This window comes from Pholis gunnellus (assembly GCF_910591455.1).
Source record: "Pholis gunnellus genome assembly, chromosome: 13".
Taxonomy (NCBI): Eukaryota; Metazoa; Chordata; class Actinopteri; order Perciformes; family Pholidae; genus Pholis; species Pholis gunnellus.
In genome coordinates, this window is record NC_136540.1 from 5,120,106 (window position 1) to 5,138,461 (window position 18,356).

The 18,356-nt window shown below is 41.0% G+C and overlaps 1 protein-coding gene across 1 annotated transcript; it reads left to right on the top strand.

Annotated features, from left to right (window-relative positions):
• Positions 1-1,533: 1,533 nt before the first annotated feature.
• Positions 1,534-17,538, top strand: rsf1b.1 (remodeling and spacing factor 1b, tandem duplicate 1; the record flags this gene model as incomplete). The annotated part of the gene is made up of 16 exons (XM_079171569.1): positions 1,534-1,687; positions 3,381-3,472; positions 4,110-4,202; positions 4,833-5,038; positions 5,155-5,246; positions 5,666-9,357; positions 9,778-10,044; positions 10,737-10,841; positions 10,934-11,013; positions 11,271-11,325; positions 11,425-11,537; positions 11,986-12,053; positions 12,418-12,634; positions 12,742-12,947; positions 13,055-13,234; positions 14,049-17,538. The coding sequence occupies 16 exons, from the start codon at positions 1,534-1,536 to the stop codon at positions 14,666-14,668; spliced, it is 6,240 nt and encodes a 2,079-aa protein (XP_079027695.1). The 3' UTR covers positions 14,669-17,538.
• Positions 17,539-18,356: the final 818 nt, after the last annotated feature.

Sequence of the window (18,356 nt, forward strand, 5' to 3'; positions counted from 1 at the left end):
CCGGACGGAGTGTCGGGGGCGTGGCTAAAGAAACACTCGAGTGCGCATGCTCTATGGGCCCCGTAATGCGGAAGATCCGGGTCATTTCATCTGAGTATTTATCCTCGGAAGTCGAACGTTGTTTTGCATCGTGCGCCACAAATTTACAGACCATAATACATCATACAGACAGAGCAGTGGAGAAATAAGTACATTTCCTCAACTGTGTATTTAAGTACACATTTGAAGTACTTATACCTGAGTATTTACATTTGATGCTACTTCTACTCCACTACATCTCAGAAGACAATATTACTTTTTACGTCACTGCATTTATCTGACAGCTGAAGGTACTTTATAAATTAAGATTTAATTAATAATTGTATACAATAATATATATATATATATAACTTTGACATTGTGTGTACTGTAATGGTGTTATGTTGGTTTGCAGACAAAACATATATGAAGTTTATAAAATAAGAAGTTTTGTAATGGAACAATAAGTTAACATTAATTCGACATTTTAGACTATTTTTACAAACCAATCAATCAATTAATGGAGATAATAAACAGCACACATAGAAACAATTCATCTTTACAATATCTACATGATGGTACTATATTTACTGAGATTAAAGAGATATATGATGTTATTGACACATTTTTACAAATAATATATTTAACTAATCTCATCGAGGTCGACGTAAAGTGAAGCTACAATAGATTTAGTGAGGAGACAAAAGGAAAAGATTACATTCAAACTGTGAACATGAATAAATAATTAGACTTTAGAGCATCTTGAAGAAACTAAAAGTCGGGAATACTTCTGAAAGACACCTCGTAGAGTTAATAATTAAATAAGTGATTCTTCGTGCCTGTTAGAATGTTTAAAAGTGACTCAACACTGTTCTCTGCTGGCGGTGCGAGGAGAACAAAAGGTACTTTTCCTCCACGTGGTTTAGAGATGCACGAAGATAAAAGTTTTCTGGTGAAATGTGACCAAACCCCTGAAGAACAATCCAGATTATATGATCCTGTCTGATCCATTGAAGTGTTATTTAAACTATAATGAAGTCACTGACTCAAACCTGTGAAACCTGTGTCTTTTAAATAACATATAATAATATTAGTTTTGTTAAATGAGCAAAGGTGCATTTTACAATATAACAAAAATACTATAAAAACTACAGAAAAGTACTTTGGTGTTACTATGATACAGAGTTTAAGTTTACATGCAAGAAAGTTTAAGTATGTATTTTAACACACTGGAAGTAGCAGATACATTTAAAAATAAGTACTTATTTTTGTTATATTTTGCACCCATGGCATTAAATATATTACATGTTGCATAGATTACCATGTGTTAAAACAGGAGGAGCATTATGTACAGTATGAATATAAAATAAAAAGTCAAAAAATATATAAATGTGTTGTGATTTACAGTTATGTGACTTCAAAACAATAACAACGTGTTTCGATCAACGCTTTATTTTGTTAACACCGGAAGTAGTGTATTCTATTCCGGCTGGCTTGACACTGGTGTGGAAAAAGATGGCTGCTTCGGCGGCAACGGCGAGTTCTTCCCCCGGGTTGTGTCCAAATTACGCCGTGATTTGCTCCTTCCTGGAGCGGTACGGAGTGCTATTGGACTTGCCGGAGCTCACCTTCCCGCAGCTGGAGAGATACCTGCAGGACACATCCTCAGGTAAGGGCCCGCGAGACACCCAGCTGCTAACGAGGAGGAGGAGAGACTTGAACCGTGGATGATACCGTGCTAGCATGCTAGCAGCTACGTTAGCTTAGTTGTGTGTTATTGTGTGGTTTTCTAACCTTAAATGTAACTCAACCGCGTCTCAGAGCCGTTACTCGAAGCGGGAAACGCGTCTGTACGTAAATAAAACGACCATTCAGGTGTGAACCCACCGAATTACTCGAGGTTTTCTCTCACTTTTGTAGCTTTTTGAAATGGGGCTTAATTGTTTCTCCTCCAGCCTTTTATCTGCCGTTTGTAACACAACACAAGACAGGATCTGTGTGTCGATAGTAGTTATGTTGAGGCGGTGAAAGATGGCGATCGTTAGTGCAACACGTCGTGGAGTTTGGTATTTAATTGGCGAGGATGTCATCATCTCTGGCGGGCACGCGATTGTGCACTTTATTTAACAGTTACAATATTTTGTGCCATGTAGTGGTTTTGCACAGCTTCCGTTAAGCCACCGGGTGATGGTGATGACTTCCGGTGGAAGCTTTCAAAATAAAGATAAGAAATTAACTAAATATTTTTTTAAAAATGATGGAATATTATAAAATGTATCATACAAGTGTCTGTATATATATTTAAAATGGGAAATAATTCAAATAATCTGTTTTTGGAAAATATTCAATTGGATTTTTCAGCTCAACTGTATGAAGCTACATTTAGTTAAATCGGTGGCACTTAAATTTAATGCAGGACTAAATCACTTCTAGATGTGACAGAACTATATTAATACATCACAGAAACATATGTAAATTAATGGAGATATTAATGTTTGAAAATGAAAGATTCTTCGTTTGGTACAAGTTTCAACCCAATCCAGTGAGAAATGAGTAAACTTCATAAAGTCATTACTAAAACAGTATTTTGAGTAGAGCTGTAACATCCGTTTAATAACGTCGAGTTTAAATATCTGGATTTATTATGTCTTAATGTTCATTTTCTAAAAGCTTTTAAGATCAGTTACTTGTGAAAAGTAACATATTTATATATCATATCATATTTTCAGTTTAAATGAACTCACACTTGTTTTCAAACATTATTTATGAATTTTATTTATTATTATTATTGATCCAACAGCGTTATTTTCAGCGGCCATTTTTGAGAAATACTTTAACTTTAAATCAATATTTATTATAACTTCGTATTTATATTGTTGATGGTAAAACCAGCTGTTATTGAACACAATGTCAGATGTTTTGCAGACTAATGATGATATGTTTATTATACAATAGTTCCACAGACTGTTCTTCTTCTTCTTCTTCTTCTTCTTCTTTAAACGTACGTTACATCCAGTCTGTGGAGATATTAGGTTTAGATCTTTCTGTGAAGAAGTTCTTCTTCTGCTGGAACACAAGTTACAACCCGCTGCTGGATTAAAGCTTTAAAATCACCGCGTCTTCATTTATCTGATAGTTTAGTGACTGAATCATAGAATAACATCAGGATGTTCATTATCAATAATGGTTTAAGGTTGTGAAATCTGTGGTTTTGTGTTGTAAATCAGCATTTTATCAACAATTACCAGCTGCTGATTATTGATTTCTGTCCCTGTTATTTACTGTGTGTGTAACTGGAGCTACTTTATATTTAAAATGTGTTTAAACTTAATAAACACAAAGTCTCTTTAATCTTTCCTCAGTTCCAAAGCTGCTCGTCGATCTTCACGTCAAGCTGTTGAGGAAGATCGGCAAGTCTGTGTCAGCCGACCGATGGGAGAAGTATTTAGTGAAGGTACGTTAATAACGTTGAGCTTTTATGTTCTTTTTAAAATAAAAAACGAGGAAGAAAGTGGAATATTACAGCAGTTTGGGGGAAAGTCATATTTTTGGGGGATTGTTACAAAAATAAAAACAACAAACTGAAAGAAACTTTAAACAAACATCTGATATATTTCACTGTTTATAAAGAAAAGGTCTCTGTTCACACATCCAGCAGCTCATTTAGTCGTGTTTTTTGTTCAGCGGATGAATTTAAAGGGACAGTTTGTAGGATTTCGGGGATCTATTTGTGAGAAATGTAATATAATATTCATAACTGTTTTCATTCGTGTATAATCGCCTTAAAATAAGACTTGTGGTGTTTTCTTTAGTTTAGAAAGAGCCCTTCATCTCTACGTGAATCAAAACAATTTGGCTCAAAGAGCCGAGGTTGGTGATGATGGATTTACACAAAAATCTTTCACGTTAGTCAAATAGTCAAAGTCATGATTTCTCTTCACCATGTGGAGACGATATCCAAAAACAAGCGAGTCTTATTTCTACATCACCTCAGCGGGACGTTGTCCACCGAGCAGACGAGCAGAAGACCAGTGAAGTGTTTCAGATGTGATGTTTGTTCACGTCTGATTTAAATCTCTGTTTCTTTACAGATATGTCAAGAGTTCAACACAACGTGGGCGTGGGAACTCGAACAGCACGGGTACAAGGAGCTGTCGACGGAGTGCAAGACGGGGATACTTAAAGTAAGAACGCTGGTTCTCTTCTGTTGTTTCTGCTTTTTTAGAATCATTTTATTTTTAATGCAGATTTAAAGACGAGAGAAAGAAGCCGTGGTTTAGCTTCGGGAAGTAAGAAATGATCTGAGCCACAGAGCGTTGACGATGTTTTACATGCTCACATATATTCCACTTATGTTCAGAATATGACAATATTCAGAATTCATTAACAGCATTTATGCGATTACCACATGTGGTTTATGCCGATGTTATTCTGCTTTTAGACGCGTTCTTTGGACTCGTGTGCAACGTATTCAGTAAGCGTCTAAATGAGGGTTTTTACTTTACCGGTTAACCTGAAGCTCTGCCGCCTGAATGTGTCGGAGTCTGTTGGAGAAAAAAAGTGAACACTTTATGTCAGAAGAAATAACGGGTTGTACCGAAGACTAGATGATACTTCCTTTTTTATTTTTAACTGGGCTGCTCCGTGTGAGACGATCTCTCCAGCAAATTAACTATCAATCCTCTGGTGGGTTTTTATCAGAAACAGTAATTAATTCCACCTTTTTTTCACTCGCAGAACCCAAGAAAGTTTGATTTGAAAGCACTAAAGATAATTATGAGTCTCAGTGATGTTGTTGTATTTCTTTCTGCCAGTATTTGTGCGAGTGTCAGTTTGACGATAATGTCAAGTTCAAAACCGCCATCAACGAGGAGGAGCCGGACAAGATGCGCCTGCAGCCGATCGGCCGGGACAAAGACGGTCAGATGTACTGGTTCCAGCTGGACCAGGACGACAACGTGAGAGTTTACCTGGAGGAGCAGGACGACCTGGACGGGTCCTCCTGGAAATGCATCGTCAAGTAAGCAACAAATACGCTGTCCATGATATGAAATGATCTTTAAGAGGTTTGTATAAAGACGGAGGACCGTGTGTGTTGTTTACTGATTACATGTATCCTCTCTGTTCGTCCTGTAGAGATAGAAACGACTTGGCCGAGATTCTGGCTCTGCTGAAGACACAAATCGACCCCGAGCTGTTGAAGAGAGATCAAGAAAACAAACCTGAAGGTGAGGAAAAGACTTTTACTTTACACTAAAATAGATTTCTATTTTTGTCAGTTTCTGTTTTGTTAAAACAACTGCGACTGCTTTCTGAATACTGAAACAGTAACACAGAACTAAGGTAGAAATATAGAAGTTCTCACATGAAGCTGCTCACAACAAAGTCTGTGGATTACCTTCAGTAACCAGGTCATGACTTCTGGAAAGAGACGTTGATGTTGAGTTTTTTAAATGTCTTGTTTTGCCGAGTGAAATATAGTCTCATTATATTAGAGATAAAGCAAACATCTCTAAAACAAGCCAACCAACACACACTTCACCACTGTATAAAACTATTTGAGACCAAACATTCAAACCGTATCAAAGAATCCCGTCTCTATTATTTAAAAGCAGTCGTGTGATTTTGTTTCATGTGTACGTTACAGGTGAAGTTAAAAAGACGGAGGACACATCGGATGAAGACAGCAAAGACTCCACCAAGGCCGTCGGTCCGGTCTCACCAAAGACGGAGGATAACGAGAAGCTAACGCAGGAAGACGACTTAAAATCAGAAACCTCCGACGCCAAATTGTCTGTGAATGGCGTCATCGAAGGTAAAAGCGAAGCGGAGCTCAATTCAGAAAAACCTGCGGAGGATCTCGATGTCGGTGCGAAAGCCCCGAGCATCAAAGAAGAGCCGATGGAGGTGTTGTCGGACGCTAAAACGAGCTCGCCGACAACAAGCGAACTAGTCTCTGAGACGCCGGGTGTGTCGGTAAAAGCAGAAACGGCCGAAGAGGTCAAGAAGAGCAGCGCGGAGGAGATTCAACAAGCTCTGAACGACCAACAGGCCAAAATCCCTCTGAAAAAGAGAGGGATGAAGTTCAGTGAAGACTTTGAAAAGAATAGCGGCATCATAGTGCAAAACACGGCGGTTTCTCAGGTCAAAGAAGCTCCTAAAGCGGACCCAACTCCCGAACAGATGAAGAAAGCGCAGATTTTAAATGTTAATGGAGAAGTTCTGCCTGCGTCAGAGAAAGTTCTCCAGAGTCATTCGCCAGAAAAAGACGTCGACAAAGAGCCGACGACTGAAGCAGCTGCCGGTAAATCTGTAGAAAAGAGAGAAAAGGACTCTCAAATCACAGAGGAGGAGGCGAAGGGGAAAAGGGATGAAGCTCGCTGTGCAGAGAAGCTCTCAGTCGCATCGAACAAAGAAGACTCGGGCCAAAAGAATCTAGACGTGCATGTAGAACAAGAAAGCTCTGCACCAAGAGGAAGGAACGTGTCTCCAAAAGAACCGTCGCCTTTAACTAAAGACGTCAACAAGGCACCGGAGAAGCCGTCCAATCATGAAGAGCAAGACAAAATAAAAGAAACTACAAAAGACTCTTGTACAACAGACAAGGCGTCAAATAAAACCGGCGAGTCGGAGAAAGTCAAATGCAAAGAAGTTGAGTCAAAAGATTCAGAGGAGAAATCATCGCAGTCGAGTAAGACTAAAGAAAATGTAACAGGAACGAGTGACGCTAAAGAAACGGCGGCATGTGAGACTAATGCGGAGAAATCCACGTCTAAAGAAAAGCCAGGAGTCATCAAAACAACAGACAAGGACACCGCAAAGAAATCTGCTGACTCACCGTCCGTCATTAGAAAGACAGAAATGCTAAAAGACTGTGATGAGGCGGTCCACAAGGTCCTTAAAAAGGCAGAGAAACCGGTTCCCGGTGATAAATCAGAAGGAAAGTCCAACGCCGAAGAGAGCGTTGGGTCTTCTGTTATTAAAAAGTTAGACGCATCGTGTAAACCTGCGGAGAAGCAGCGTGACGTCAAAGAGGCAGAGAAGCAACGCGACGTCAAAGAGGCGGAGAAGCAACGCGACGGCAAAGAGGCGGAGAAGCAGCGTGACGTCAAAGAGGCGGAGAAGCAGCGTGACGTCAAAGAGGCGGAGAAGCAACGCGACGTCAAAGAGGCGGAGAAGCAACGCGCCGGCAAAGAGGCGGAGAAGCAACGCGACGTCAAAGAGGCGGAGAAGCAACGCGACGTCAAAGAGGCGGAGAAGCAACGCGACGTCAAAGAGGCGGAGAAGCAACGCGACGTCAAAGAGTCGGTGAAGCAACGCAACGTCAAAGAGGCGGAGAAGCAACGCGACGGCAAAGAGGCGGAGAAGCAACGCGACAGCAAAGAGGCGGAGAAGCAACGCGACGTCAAAGAGGCAGTGAAGCAACGCGACGTCAAAGAGGCGGAGAAGCAACGCGACGTCAAAGAGGCGGAGAAGCAACGCGACGGCAAAGAGGCGGAGAAGCAACCCGACGGCAAAGAGGCGGAGAAGCAGCGCGACGTCAAAGAGGCGGTGACGCAGAGCGACGTCAAAGAGGCGGTGACGCAGCGCGACGTCAAAGAGGCGGAGAAGCAGCGCGGCGTCAAAGAGGCGGAGAAGCAACGCGGCGTCAAAGAGGCGGAGAAGCAACGCGGCGTCAAAGAGGCGGAGAAGCAGCGCGACGTCAAAGAGGCGGAGAAGCAGCGCGATGTCAAAGATGCGGAGAAGCAGCGCGATGTCAAAGATGCGGAGAAGAAGACGGAGAAAGCCGGTGCATCCTCTGAGACTATCGCTGGAGAGACTGAGAAGAGTAAAACACCTGAAGGTGTAAAGAAGACGGTCAACTGTGAAGCCGTTAAACACCATTTAAAGCTACAGGAAGACAAAGCTGAGAGTAACTCGTCTGCACGTAGGACAGAGGAAACTTCTGTAAGGAAAGATAAACCATCCAGCGCTGTTGAGAGGACACGCGTCTCTAAAGAAAGTGATAAAAAGACCGAAAGACCAGAACAGGAAACAAAAAATACAGAAGCAGAGCGCCCGTTATCAGAGAGGAAAAAAGACACAGACAAGGAACAGAAGAAGGACACAAACGAGGAAAAGAAAAAGGACACAGACATTGAAAAGAAAAAGGACACAGACAAGGAAAAGAAAAAGGACACAGACATGGAAATGAAAAAGGACACAGACAAGGAAAAGAAAAAGGACACAGACATGGAAAAGAAAAAGGACACAGAAAAGAAAAAGGACACGGACAAGGATACAAACATTGAAAAGAAAAAGGACACAGACATGGAAAAGAAAAAGGACACAGACATGGAAAAGAAAAAGGACACAGACATGGAAAAGAAAAAGGACACAGAAAAGAAAAAGGACACAGAAAAGAAAAAGGACACGGACAAGGATACAAACATTGAAAAGAAAAAGGACACAGACAAGGAAAAGGACACGGACAAGGATACAAACATTGAAAAGAAAAAGGACACAGACAAGGAAAAGAAAAAGGACACAGACATTGAAAAGAAAAAGGACACAGAAAAGAAAAAGGACACGGACAAGGATACAAACATTGAAAAGAAAAAGGACACAGAAAAGGACAAGGATACAAACATTGAAAAGAAAAAGGACACAGACAAGGAAAAGAAAAAGGACACAGACATTGAAAAGAAAAAGGACACAGAAAAGAAAAAGGACACGGACAAGGATACAAACATTGAAAAGAAAAAGGACACAGACATGGAAAAGAAAAAGGATTCCACCGCGGATAAACTTTCAAAAACAGATGAAACAGAAGAGAACAAACGTGCTCATAAAGAGAGCGAAACATCGACCCAATTGGAGAAATCCGGTTCCCAAAATGTGAGCAAAGAACTCGACGACAAATCCTCAACTGAAACGAAGAAAGACGGTCCAGACAAAGAACCCGCTGACGAGGACGGTAAAAGCAAAAGTGAAGAAGAGGAGTCTGCAGCGAAGAAAGAGGCGAGGAACGGTGGAGGAACTCTGACGTCCTGTCGGAGAATCAAGCCCCGAGGCCACCGAAGGAAAGCTGAGCTTCAGAGAGACGAGAGACAAGACTCAGAGTCGGACACCAACACGGGGAGATCTCTCCGGAGATCACCGAGGATCTCCAGACCGACGCCGAAGGCCGTGGAGATCCACGACCGGAAGGTGGAGAAGTCTCAAGCTGAGAAGAACGAAGATGACAAGGGTGAGAAGGAAGAAGAAGAGGAGGAGGAGGAGGAAGAGGAAGAGGTGAAAGCTGTTCAAAAGAAACCAAGAGAGAAAAAGGTTGATCAGGAGGGTCAGCCCAAACCTAAGGTAAGACTATCTACGTCTTTTTCAAAGCGTGTTATGAAAGTTTCATCAAATAGAAGGAATGCTCTGGTGTTTGCATGTAATTCATTGCAGTAAAAGGATAAAAAAAAAGATGCCGAAATAACTACATAATGATTCCGACTGTAAAAACAACTCAACTCTTGTTCCACAAGACGTCGAGCAAAGAACTTTAAAATTCATGTTTTCTGGATGTAGTTTGGCTCATCCCGGCTGTGAAAATGTCCCCACGTTTGAGTACAAATTCAGCCTTAACTTCCCAAAACATGCAGCCATGTTTAGCATTTTGAACTGAAGCCAACGGGTCCCTGGAAGGTGAAACAAAAAAGCATTTAAAAATGACAGAGACGCCTTCTTCATTTCTTGAGCTGTCCTGTTAAAGTCACCACGCTGTGCTTCTTTAAGGGGAGAAAGAGACGGAGGGTTCGGTGGTCCAACACGCGAACGCGGCGTAAAAAGAAAGGCTCCGAGGACGACAACAGCTCCGAGGAGTCCAGCGAGGACGAGAGCGAGGACGACAGCGACGAAGACTTCAAGGTGGAGCGAAGCAGGAAGCGGCGGAACCGGAACCGAGAAAGGCGAAGCTCGGACTCCTCGACGTCCTCGGACGACGACCTACCTCCCAACGACGACCCGTGCAAACACTGTGGTCTTCCAAATCACCCTGAGCTGGTGGGTCCTCATTCACGTACCATCATGTTCACATTCATTTATCAAGTAACCAGACTAATAAGTGATTCACAGGCAGAAAGGAAAGAGGGAGACAGAAGACAAAAATATCTATATAACCCACTAATGAAGTTATCAAGAAGTTATCAACAAGTTATCAAGGCCAAAGAGAAAATAAATAGATTTTAAGAAGACAAATTCATCCATAAACCACACAAAGACGCTTAAAGCCGAGCTCAGACTACCGCAGTTTTAAACCAAACTAACCAAAGTAGTGACGTTATCGTCTCCTAAATATCAAACATGTTTTAAATTATCGGGGCGGCCCCGACGGGTCTGCGACTGGTTCAGGAGGATTGAGACTGAATCTGTAAACCCGTCAGATTACCAGATAATCTGGGCCGAACACCGGTACCGACCACGAGGAGAAAATCCAGGAAGGTATAGAAATAGATCGTTATTCGACACTTTTTCAGGAGCCATAGTGAGTACTATTTACAATTCATAGTGTTTTTGGTTGAACTATTACTTTAAGATCCTTTTTAAATCATCGATAATCTGCAGAAACCCACATTGACGTCCTTTAAATGTCTTGTTTATTTCCACCAACACTCCAAATATTCAGTTATCAACATAAAATGCATGAATGAGGATGTCGTTTGGTGGTTTTATTGATTGATTGATTGATTTTCCAGATCTTGCTGTGTGACTCGTGTGACAGCGGCTACCACACCGCCTGCTTGAGGCCTCCGCTCATGATCATCCCCGACGGAGAGTGGTTCTGTTCACCCTGTCAACACGTACGCACCAGTCGGAGCACCGCATATTAAAGAGATTATACATAAATACATAAATATGTTGTAACGTTTCCCCTCGTTAATCCCCTCTGCAGAAGCTGCTCTGCGACAAACTAGAAGAGCAGCTCACAAACCTCGACGCTGCTTTGAAAAAGAAAGAACGGGCCGAGAGGAGGTGAGACATTTTAGTTCATTTATTTTTATTTATTTATTTACCTTACTCATTCTATTCTATATTTTTGTTCAGGATTAATAAAGTTCTATCTTATCTTTTATTATGAAATTTCAGCTCCTTCACAGTAAAAGCTTTTCAGTGCTGCCAACATTTGAACACCAACACACATGCTACATTTAGTGACATGTTTTGTTTATTATCCATATTGCACCTATTAGACATTGAAAAGCTTCCTTAATGTTTATTATCTCCTCCAGGAAAGAGCGTCTCATTTACGTTGGAATCAGCCTTGAAAACATCATCACGCCCTCAGTAAGTGCATCGTGTGAAATTGTACATTTTTTGCCGAACAAATCCACGTATTACCCCGTCGACGTTTGACGGTAGACGACTAACGCTCGCTCCTTTCAGGGCGAGGTGGAGGAAGAAAAGCCGGAGATCATCATCAAAGAGAAGAAGGAAACAAAGAGAAGTAAGAGCTGGGGTCGGAGGTCAACGAGGACGAAGAAATCCATCAGCTACAGGTCGGTTACTAATATTTTATAAAAGTAAATTATTCTTTTGGGGTCTTTTATATGCTGATTTTTGTATATTTTTTTTACAATTAATGGTTCTTGTTTAGATGATTTGACAAGTATACAAATACAAAACAAAAGGTTTATTTTATAATAAAAGACAAAAAAATTCACGTTTATATAAATATATGGTATGAAGTAAATATATATTCAAGAATATCCTGTCCAAATATATATATATATATGTGCAGTGTACAGTAATAATACTAAGAATAATGTATATTACCTGATACAGCATATATGATGAAAATACAAATAAATCATATAGTAGTAATGAATGTAGTGTTTGATATATTTAGTTAGACCTTTAATGCATCTTGTTTGATGCTATTAGAAGTTTTATTTTCTCCCACACATTAAAATGTATTTATTGTCTTTGTTGATGTTCATTTCACAGATTTGATGACTTCGACGAGGCGATCGAGGAGGCGATCGAGGAAGACCTCCAAGAAGCAGAGGGCGGAGGTACGAGGACACGAGTTATTGGTCTTTAGAGGAAGTACTACGCAGCGCCTCAGGAGCAGCGTGCTTACAGCAACATGCCAATTAACCGCATTTTACCAGCTTCAGTTCAGGCCTTGGGACCTGTGTTGCGTCTTATCCACTGTCGTTTGTCAAAATAAAGTTAAAAATGCCAAAATATGAGTTGGATGTAAAGATTGATGTCAAAATCAGCATACCAGCTTCTCTTGAAGCGCACAAATTTATACAAAAATGTAAAAACGACAAGAAATAGTCACATAATCCAGTAAAAGTGTTAAAACAAATGTTGAACTGTCTCTTCTTTAAGATCCTGAGAAAATGATGCAGGTTTTTCTTGCTTTCACAGGAGCTGGTCGAGGTAAAGACATGGCCAACATCACGGGGCACAGAGGAAAGGACATGTCCACCATCCTTCAGGAAGCAGAGGAGGGCAAAGAGAACGGCCAACCGCCTCCGCCTCCAGCCGGTCCGCGCAGGAAAAAACGCCGGCGACTGAACGACCTGGACAGCGACAGCACGGTGGACGAGGAGGAAAGTGAGGAAGAGTTTCGCGTCAGTGAAAGGTGAGTTAATAAAATACAATCAGAGTTTGGGTTTGCTCTTGGCTGAATACTGAACTCTGTCGCGTCAAATATTTACATTTAACGCGTTTGTTCGCGTCTCGATGCAGCTCGGAAGAAGAGTTTGTCGTGTCCGAAAACGACACGGAAGGCGACTCGGAGAACAGCAACAGCGACTTGGACAGAAAGCGGAAAAAGTCTTCGCGGCGCAAGAAGACACTGAAACGGAGGCGGAGCTCCAGAAAGCGACGAAGACCGAGAGGGTACTCGGACGATGAAGAGGAGGAAACGGACGAGGAGGATGAAGATGAAATAGGTACATTTTATTAAATGTCTTTACGTTTTTTAATGTTTTTTTTATGGTCTATTATTATTATTATTATTATTATTATTATTATTATTATTATTATTTTGTGTGTCCAGTGACCGAAGGCTCCAGTGAATACAGCGACAGTGATCTGGACATGAGTCGACGGCGGTCTCGGCGGAGTCAGAAGAAGCGGGTGAACTACCACGAGACGTCCGAGTCCGAAGGCTCTCAGGCAGAAACCAACCAGTCCAAGATGAAGCCCGGACGACGCCAGGACAGCTCCGACAGCGAGGGTCAGTCACAGACGCACACAGATTTAGTGCTAAAGTCTTTTTCTAATATGTCAGATAATTATATTACAAAATTACCAACTAAAAGATGTCCCGTCCAAACTAAACTAGCGGCTGGCTTAAAAAGTGTGTTCAGCACCACGGACAGTGACATTAAGATACTCTTGATAAGAAACCTCACTATATGTGTAGGAGATACATACCAAGCCTTACATTAAGCTATACTCAGAAATCTGATCATTTGTCATGTGATAGCTACAATATTATGTTTTAAATTATTTCTTTTTTACCTGTATTCAGCACGTATCAAATATCTGGATGTGGATGTTTATAAAGGGTGTTTGTTTGTGTTTCGGGGATGTACAGTAACAAGTTATTGCCGTTGTGACATCCAACAAACTAAATAAATCCATCATATAAAGGGAAATGTATTAAAATACCAAAATGCAAAACACCATGAATAAATAAAAGCTAAACAAAATACAAACTTAAAATTCAAGAGTAAGAAATGTGCCAAATACTACCACAGATAATCACAAAGAAAACCACGTGAATGGTTTTAAAGTGCCAGTGAAACCAAAGTTAGAGCGTCTTCAGCTTCTGTACTAAGACGTATTTATTAGGGAAACAGAATATTTGATTGTTGTACAGTTACAAGGTGGATTTAAATGAACCACTAAAAAGTGGGCGGTCTTAAAGTGTAGCTCAACACGTAGCTACAGAGGACCGTTGACTCCACGCACACCGCTGTCGCACATTGATCTCCCGGTGATCGTGGCAGAACTTCAGGCTGAAGGTTGTTTTCTTTTCTCCACAGCGAGTTCCTCCAAAGGCTCCGAGGAGGAGTCGAGGGACCGGAGGCCGAAGAGGAGAGCCGACTCCTCGGAGGACGACTCCCGGCTGCGGCGCCGGCGACTCGCCCTCAAACGCAGGAGAGCCTCCGAGGACGACGACTCAGACGACGACTCGGACGAATCGTCGGAGGAGGAGGACCGTCCGGTCCGTAAACGCGTGAACCGCATCGACTCTGATGACAGCGAGGAAGAGGAAAAGGAGAAGGAAGAGGAAAAGGAGAAGGAGGAGGAGGCAAAGGAGGAGGAGGGGAAGGAGGAGGAAACAAAGGAGAAGAAAGCAGCTGAAAAAGCAGACGAGGAGTCAAAGGGAACAAACGAAGTGGACTGCAATCCGGCGGAGCTGCTGCCCACCAACGGACAGAGCCCGATAAAGAGCCCCGTCAGCCGGCCTGCCGCCGTCGCCGCCGCCCCCGGCCTCGCCACACATCTGGAGCAACCCAAAAACATCAGCGCCACACCAGCTGTTGCCATCGCGCCCAACGGTCAGGTCGGCCAGGAGGTGGCGCCGCAGGAGGAAGACGAAGACGACCTGTTAGGAGTCACAGACCTCGTGGATTACGTCTGCAATAACGAAGACTTGTAAAAAAAATAATAATGGTGTACTGTTTCCTTTTTTTGTGGTATTGTATTTTTATATTGCTTAACTTTATTATCCCCCCCCCCACCCCACCAACACTTCCTTATCGTCCTTTTTACGTGCGTCATCTGGACCTCGGGTCTCAGCAAAGACCTGGACCACCAGTCTGTCCCTGTGGGATTGTTCTACAACGAAGGCACCAAACAATCAACGCTCTTTTGTTTAAAAATCCGTTCATCCTCCTCATCGTCGTCATCCAGCGCCACTGCCAAACCACATCCCTCCTCTCGCATAATCACGTTTTTTTATTTTTGGAAGATGGAATAGTTTAAAGTGTAGGAGCCTATTTGAATGCTGAACGACTATTTTAAAAACAAGTCATTCCATAAATGATTTCGAGTTCAGGGCATCTAGTTGGGAAAAACAATCTTGGGAAAAGTGATCATTTATTGGACTCCAGGCAGCAGCCAGTTAGCTTAGCTTAGCTTAGCTACAAGGAGCCTCTTTCTACTGGTCAAACAGGACCAGAGAACCAGGTTCTTTGCTTCTAGCTGTCGTGACTATGTTATGCTAACAGTAGCTAGCTATGTCCAACATGTATAAAAACAGGAATGTGCTGCATTTTAAGCAATTTTTATTTTGTCACTTATAGAGGTCCTTCAGGAAAGTTTGATGATTATCGCCACAAAATCCAGTCCTTAAGTAACAAAGTCTGCCCACCATCGCTTCTGTGGCTCACACATTATGTCTCGTTTGTTAAAACGTTGATTTGTAGACTCGTAACCCTCCATAAAACAGGGAATTGTCATTTTTTACAACAGATGAGATATAACGTGTTAATTAAAGAGCTTTCGAGGTGACCGTCTGTGCGTTTTGTTACCTTTTGAGCAAACCGAGGCTAGCTGTTTCCAGTCTTTGTGCTAAGCTAACCCGACTGCAAGCCAGAGCCTAATACTCAAAATGTCCAACTATTGCATCAAGCTATTGTGTTATTTTACTTTCAACATCATGTGTGAAAGCTTTAGATGAGACTCTTTGTTCTTGTCGAATAACCTTCTAGACTTAAAAACTAGTCGACCAGCCTCCCCCCCCACCCACCCCCGGAACGTTTCGTTGACTGATAGAGTAGCTTTTGTATATTGTATACATATATAATTATTTTAACTATGTGCGCTGCCATCAGTATCAGTGGTGAACCCTCTGTTGAGTTTGTTTGGGTTAACAAACGCTCCTAATCTTGAGCTCTAGTCTAGATTCCAGTTATTATGTTTGTTAACTTTTGTGTTTTTTATTTTTTAATAATGTCTTCTTTTTTTTTTGTATATCTCAACTTTTATTTGTTGTCTCTCTGAACGAAATGTAAAGTGTCTTATTTTTTATTTGTACATTGTCCTTCATAGAAAGGTTCAAAAACCTGCAAAACCGCTTTTATTAACACTAAACTCCAAAAAAACACCCCAAAACACCCTGTTTTCTCTTTGTTTTCTCTGTTTTGTTTTTTCTTTGTTTTCTCTTTGTTTTGTTTTTGTTTTCTTATCTCCCCCCCCCCCCCCGTATCTTCCCGTGTTTCTATTCACGTTCTCTATTTTCATAATCTTGAGTTAACTTTGGGTCAGGTTGCAGTAAACCGACGACTTTTTAAGACCTCAAACCAAATCAAGATTGTGCAAAATAACCAACTTAGTGGAGTAATTTGTTGTTTTTAAAGCGATAGTGCGGATGCAGTTTTTTTGAATGAGGGAAAAATGGACAGAAAAACAAACCAATGACTTCACTGACCTCTGCTGGAACCAGTCTGTGTGTATATCTGTAGTTTTTTGGCTGTAATATATTTAGAGGCATTTTTTTAATCATGGGGAAAAAATATATTGGGCAATTCTTTTAGGATTGCATGCGTTTTTAATAGCTTTCTTTTGTAGGGGAAGTAATATTGGCACAACTGTTTGTTTTTTTTGTAACAAAAACCAGAAAACTTCGGCATGTTTTTAAGGATCTCCTGATTGCGTTAGAGCTGAAGGACTTTGAGACGTAGACGCCGCAGAATCTCATCGTTTTGCAGTGAAACTGCATCGGTAAGCATGCACTGACCCACTAAAGGCATGTTACAGAAGCTCGGGGGGAGAGAGAGAGAGAGAGCGAGAGAGAGAGAGAGAGAGAAAGAAAGAGGGGATTATCTGAGAAAATAATCTAGGACAGCTGAATCTGATTCAAGCGAGGAAATCAAGCCTGTTTGTAAAATATTGTGTAAATTAGTCTCAGCATGGTCTTCACAGAGGAAACAAACCACTCTATTTATCATACCGTTATAAAAACCCGGCGACGGCCAAGACTTCCACGACCTAAATGTGCTGCTTTGCAGTGCACACAACTTTGGCTTCTACACACACACACACACACACACATATTTAGCTTTTAGATTAGCTGGACAGAATATAGAAGAAAAAAAACAATTCTACAAATGTAATATTAGAGGTATGTGTTCTGGTGGGTTGAGTCGAGAGTAAAGGAACGTGGGTGTCCGTGTGCTGTATGTAACCCTGTTTTAAATTCTCCACAGATGAGGAGAAAACGTATTATGTATCTCACGGTTATGAAATAACCTGTAGCGAGACCTGCGTAGAAGAGAGGAGCGAGATAAATGAAAGGCTGCGATGGGATTAAAGGAGGAAGTCGGTGCCAATGACTGAAGTGTTAAGTTTCCTATTTACCTCATGACGAATCTGGGAGGAAAGACACCCTGTCCACTGTGTATAGATGCTAGTAGACTGGTTGTTGTTTTGTCTGCTCCTTACATTTTTTGTTAACTTTACTGTTATTTCATATGAATCTGATCTTGTACATTTGTCATAATAAAATGGGTTTCAAGCCTCACGTCATCCTGTTTTAGTGACTTTTATTGTGGAAATTATACTAAAAATGTGCTTTTTTCCATCCTCCAATAGCATTAATACTATCAATTAATCAGTGCGATGAATATGTTATTTTACAAATATAACGTAAGCAATGTATTCACGTCAATATATTTATTATCGGCCAAATTAAAAAGGGCAGGTGGAGTTGTCCTAGCAAAATGCTAACGGTGGCATGCTAACAACACAATGGCTAAATATCACAATCTTAATATATTTATGTCCCGCCAAAATAAATAAAGTGAGAGGTATATTTACCATTGTCACCATCTTGGAACCTGATGCTTATGTTAGCAAATGTTAGCATGCTAACATACTCACAATGATGTTACTGTTTATTACTTAATGTATTTGTGTCCCCACTAACTGACTGTGTTAACAGTAGAAATTTTAATCTGTTTTCACCATCTAAGTTAAGCGTTTTAGCATGCTAACATTTGCTAACATGTTCACAATGACGTTGCTATTTCTTGATTTATTTATGTAACTGACATTAACGGTGATGTTCAATTTAAAACAAGCTCAGGAATTGCTATTTATTACTATCTTAATGTAATATGTATTAATATATCCTAGTACTGATAATGATGCAAGTAAAAAATAATGTTAAGCAGGTATAATGCTCACCATCTTAATCAAGCATGTTAGCATGCTAACGTTTGATATAAATGATGATGGAATGTCTTCTTTGAGCTAGCATTAGGTGCTAATGTCAGCTCACAATGATTAGCCAATAATTACTATATATATATATCCAAGTACTGACAGTGATATTAGTAAAAATA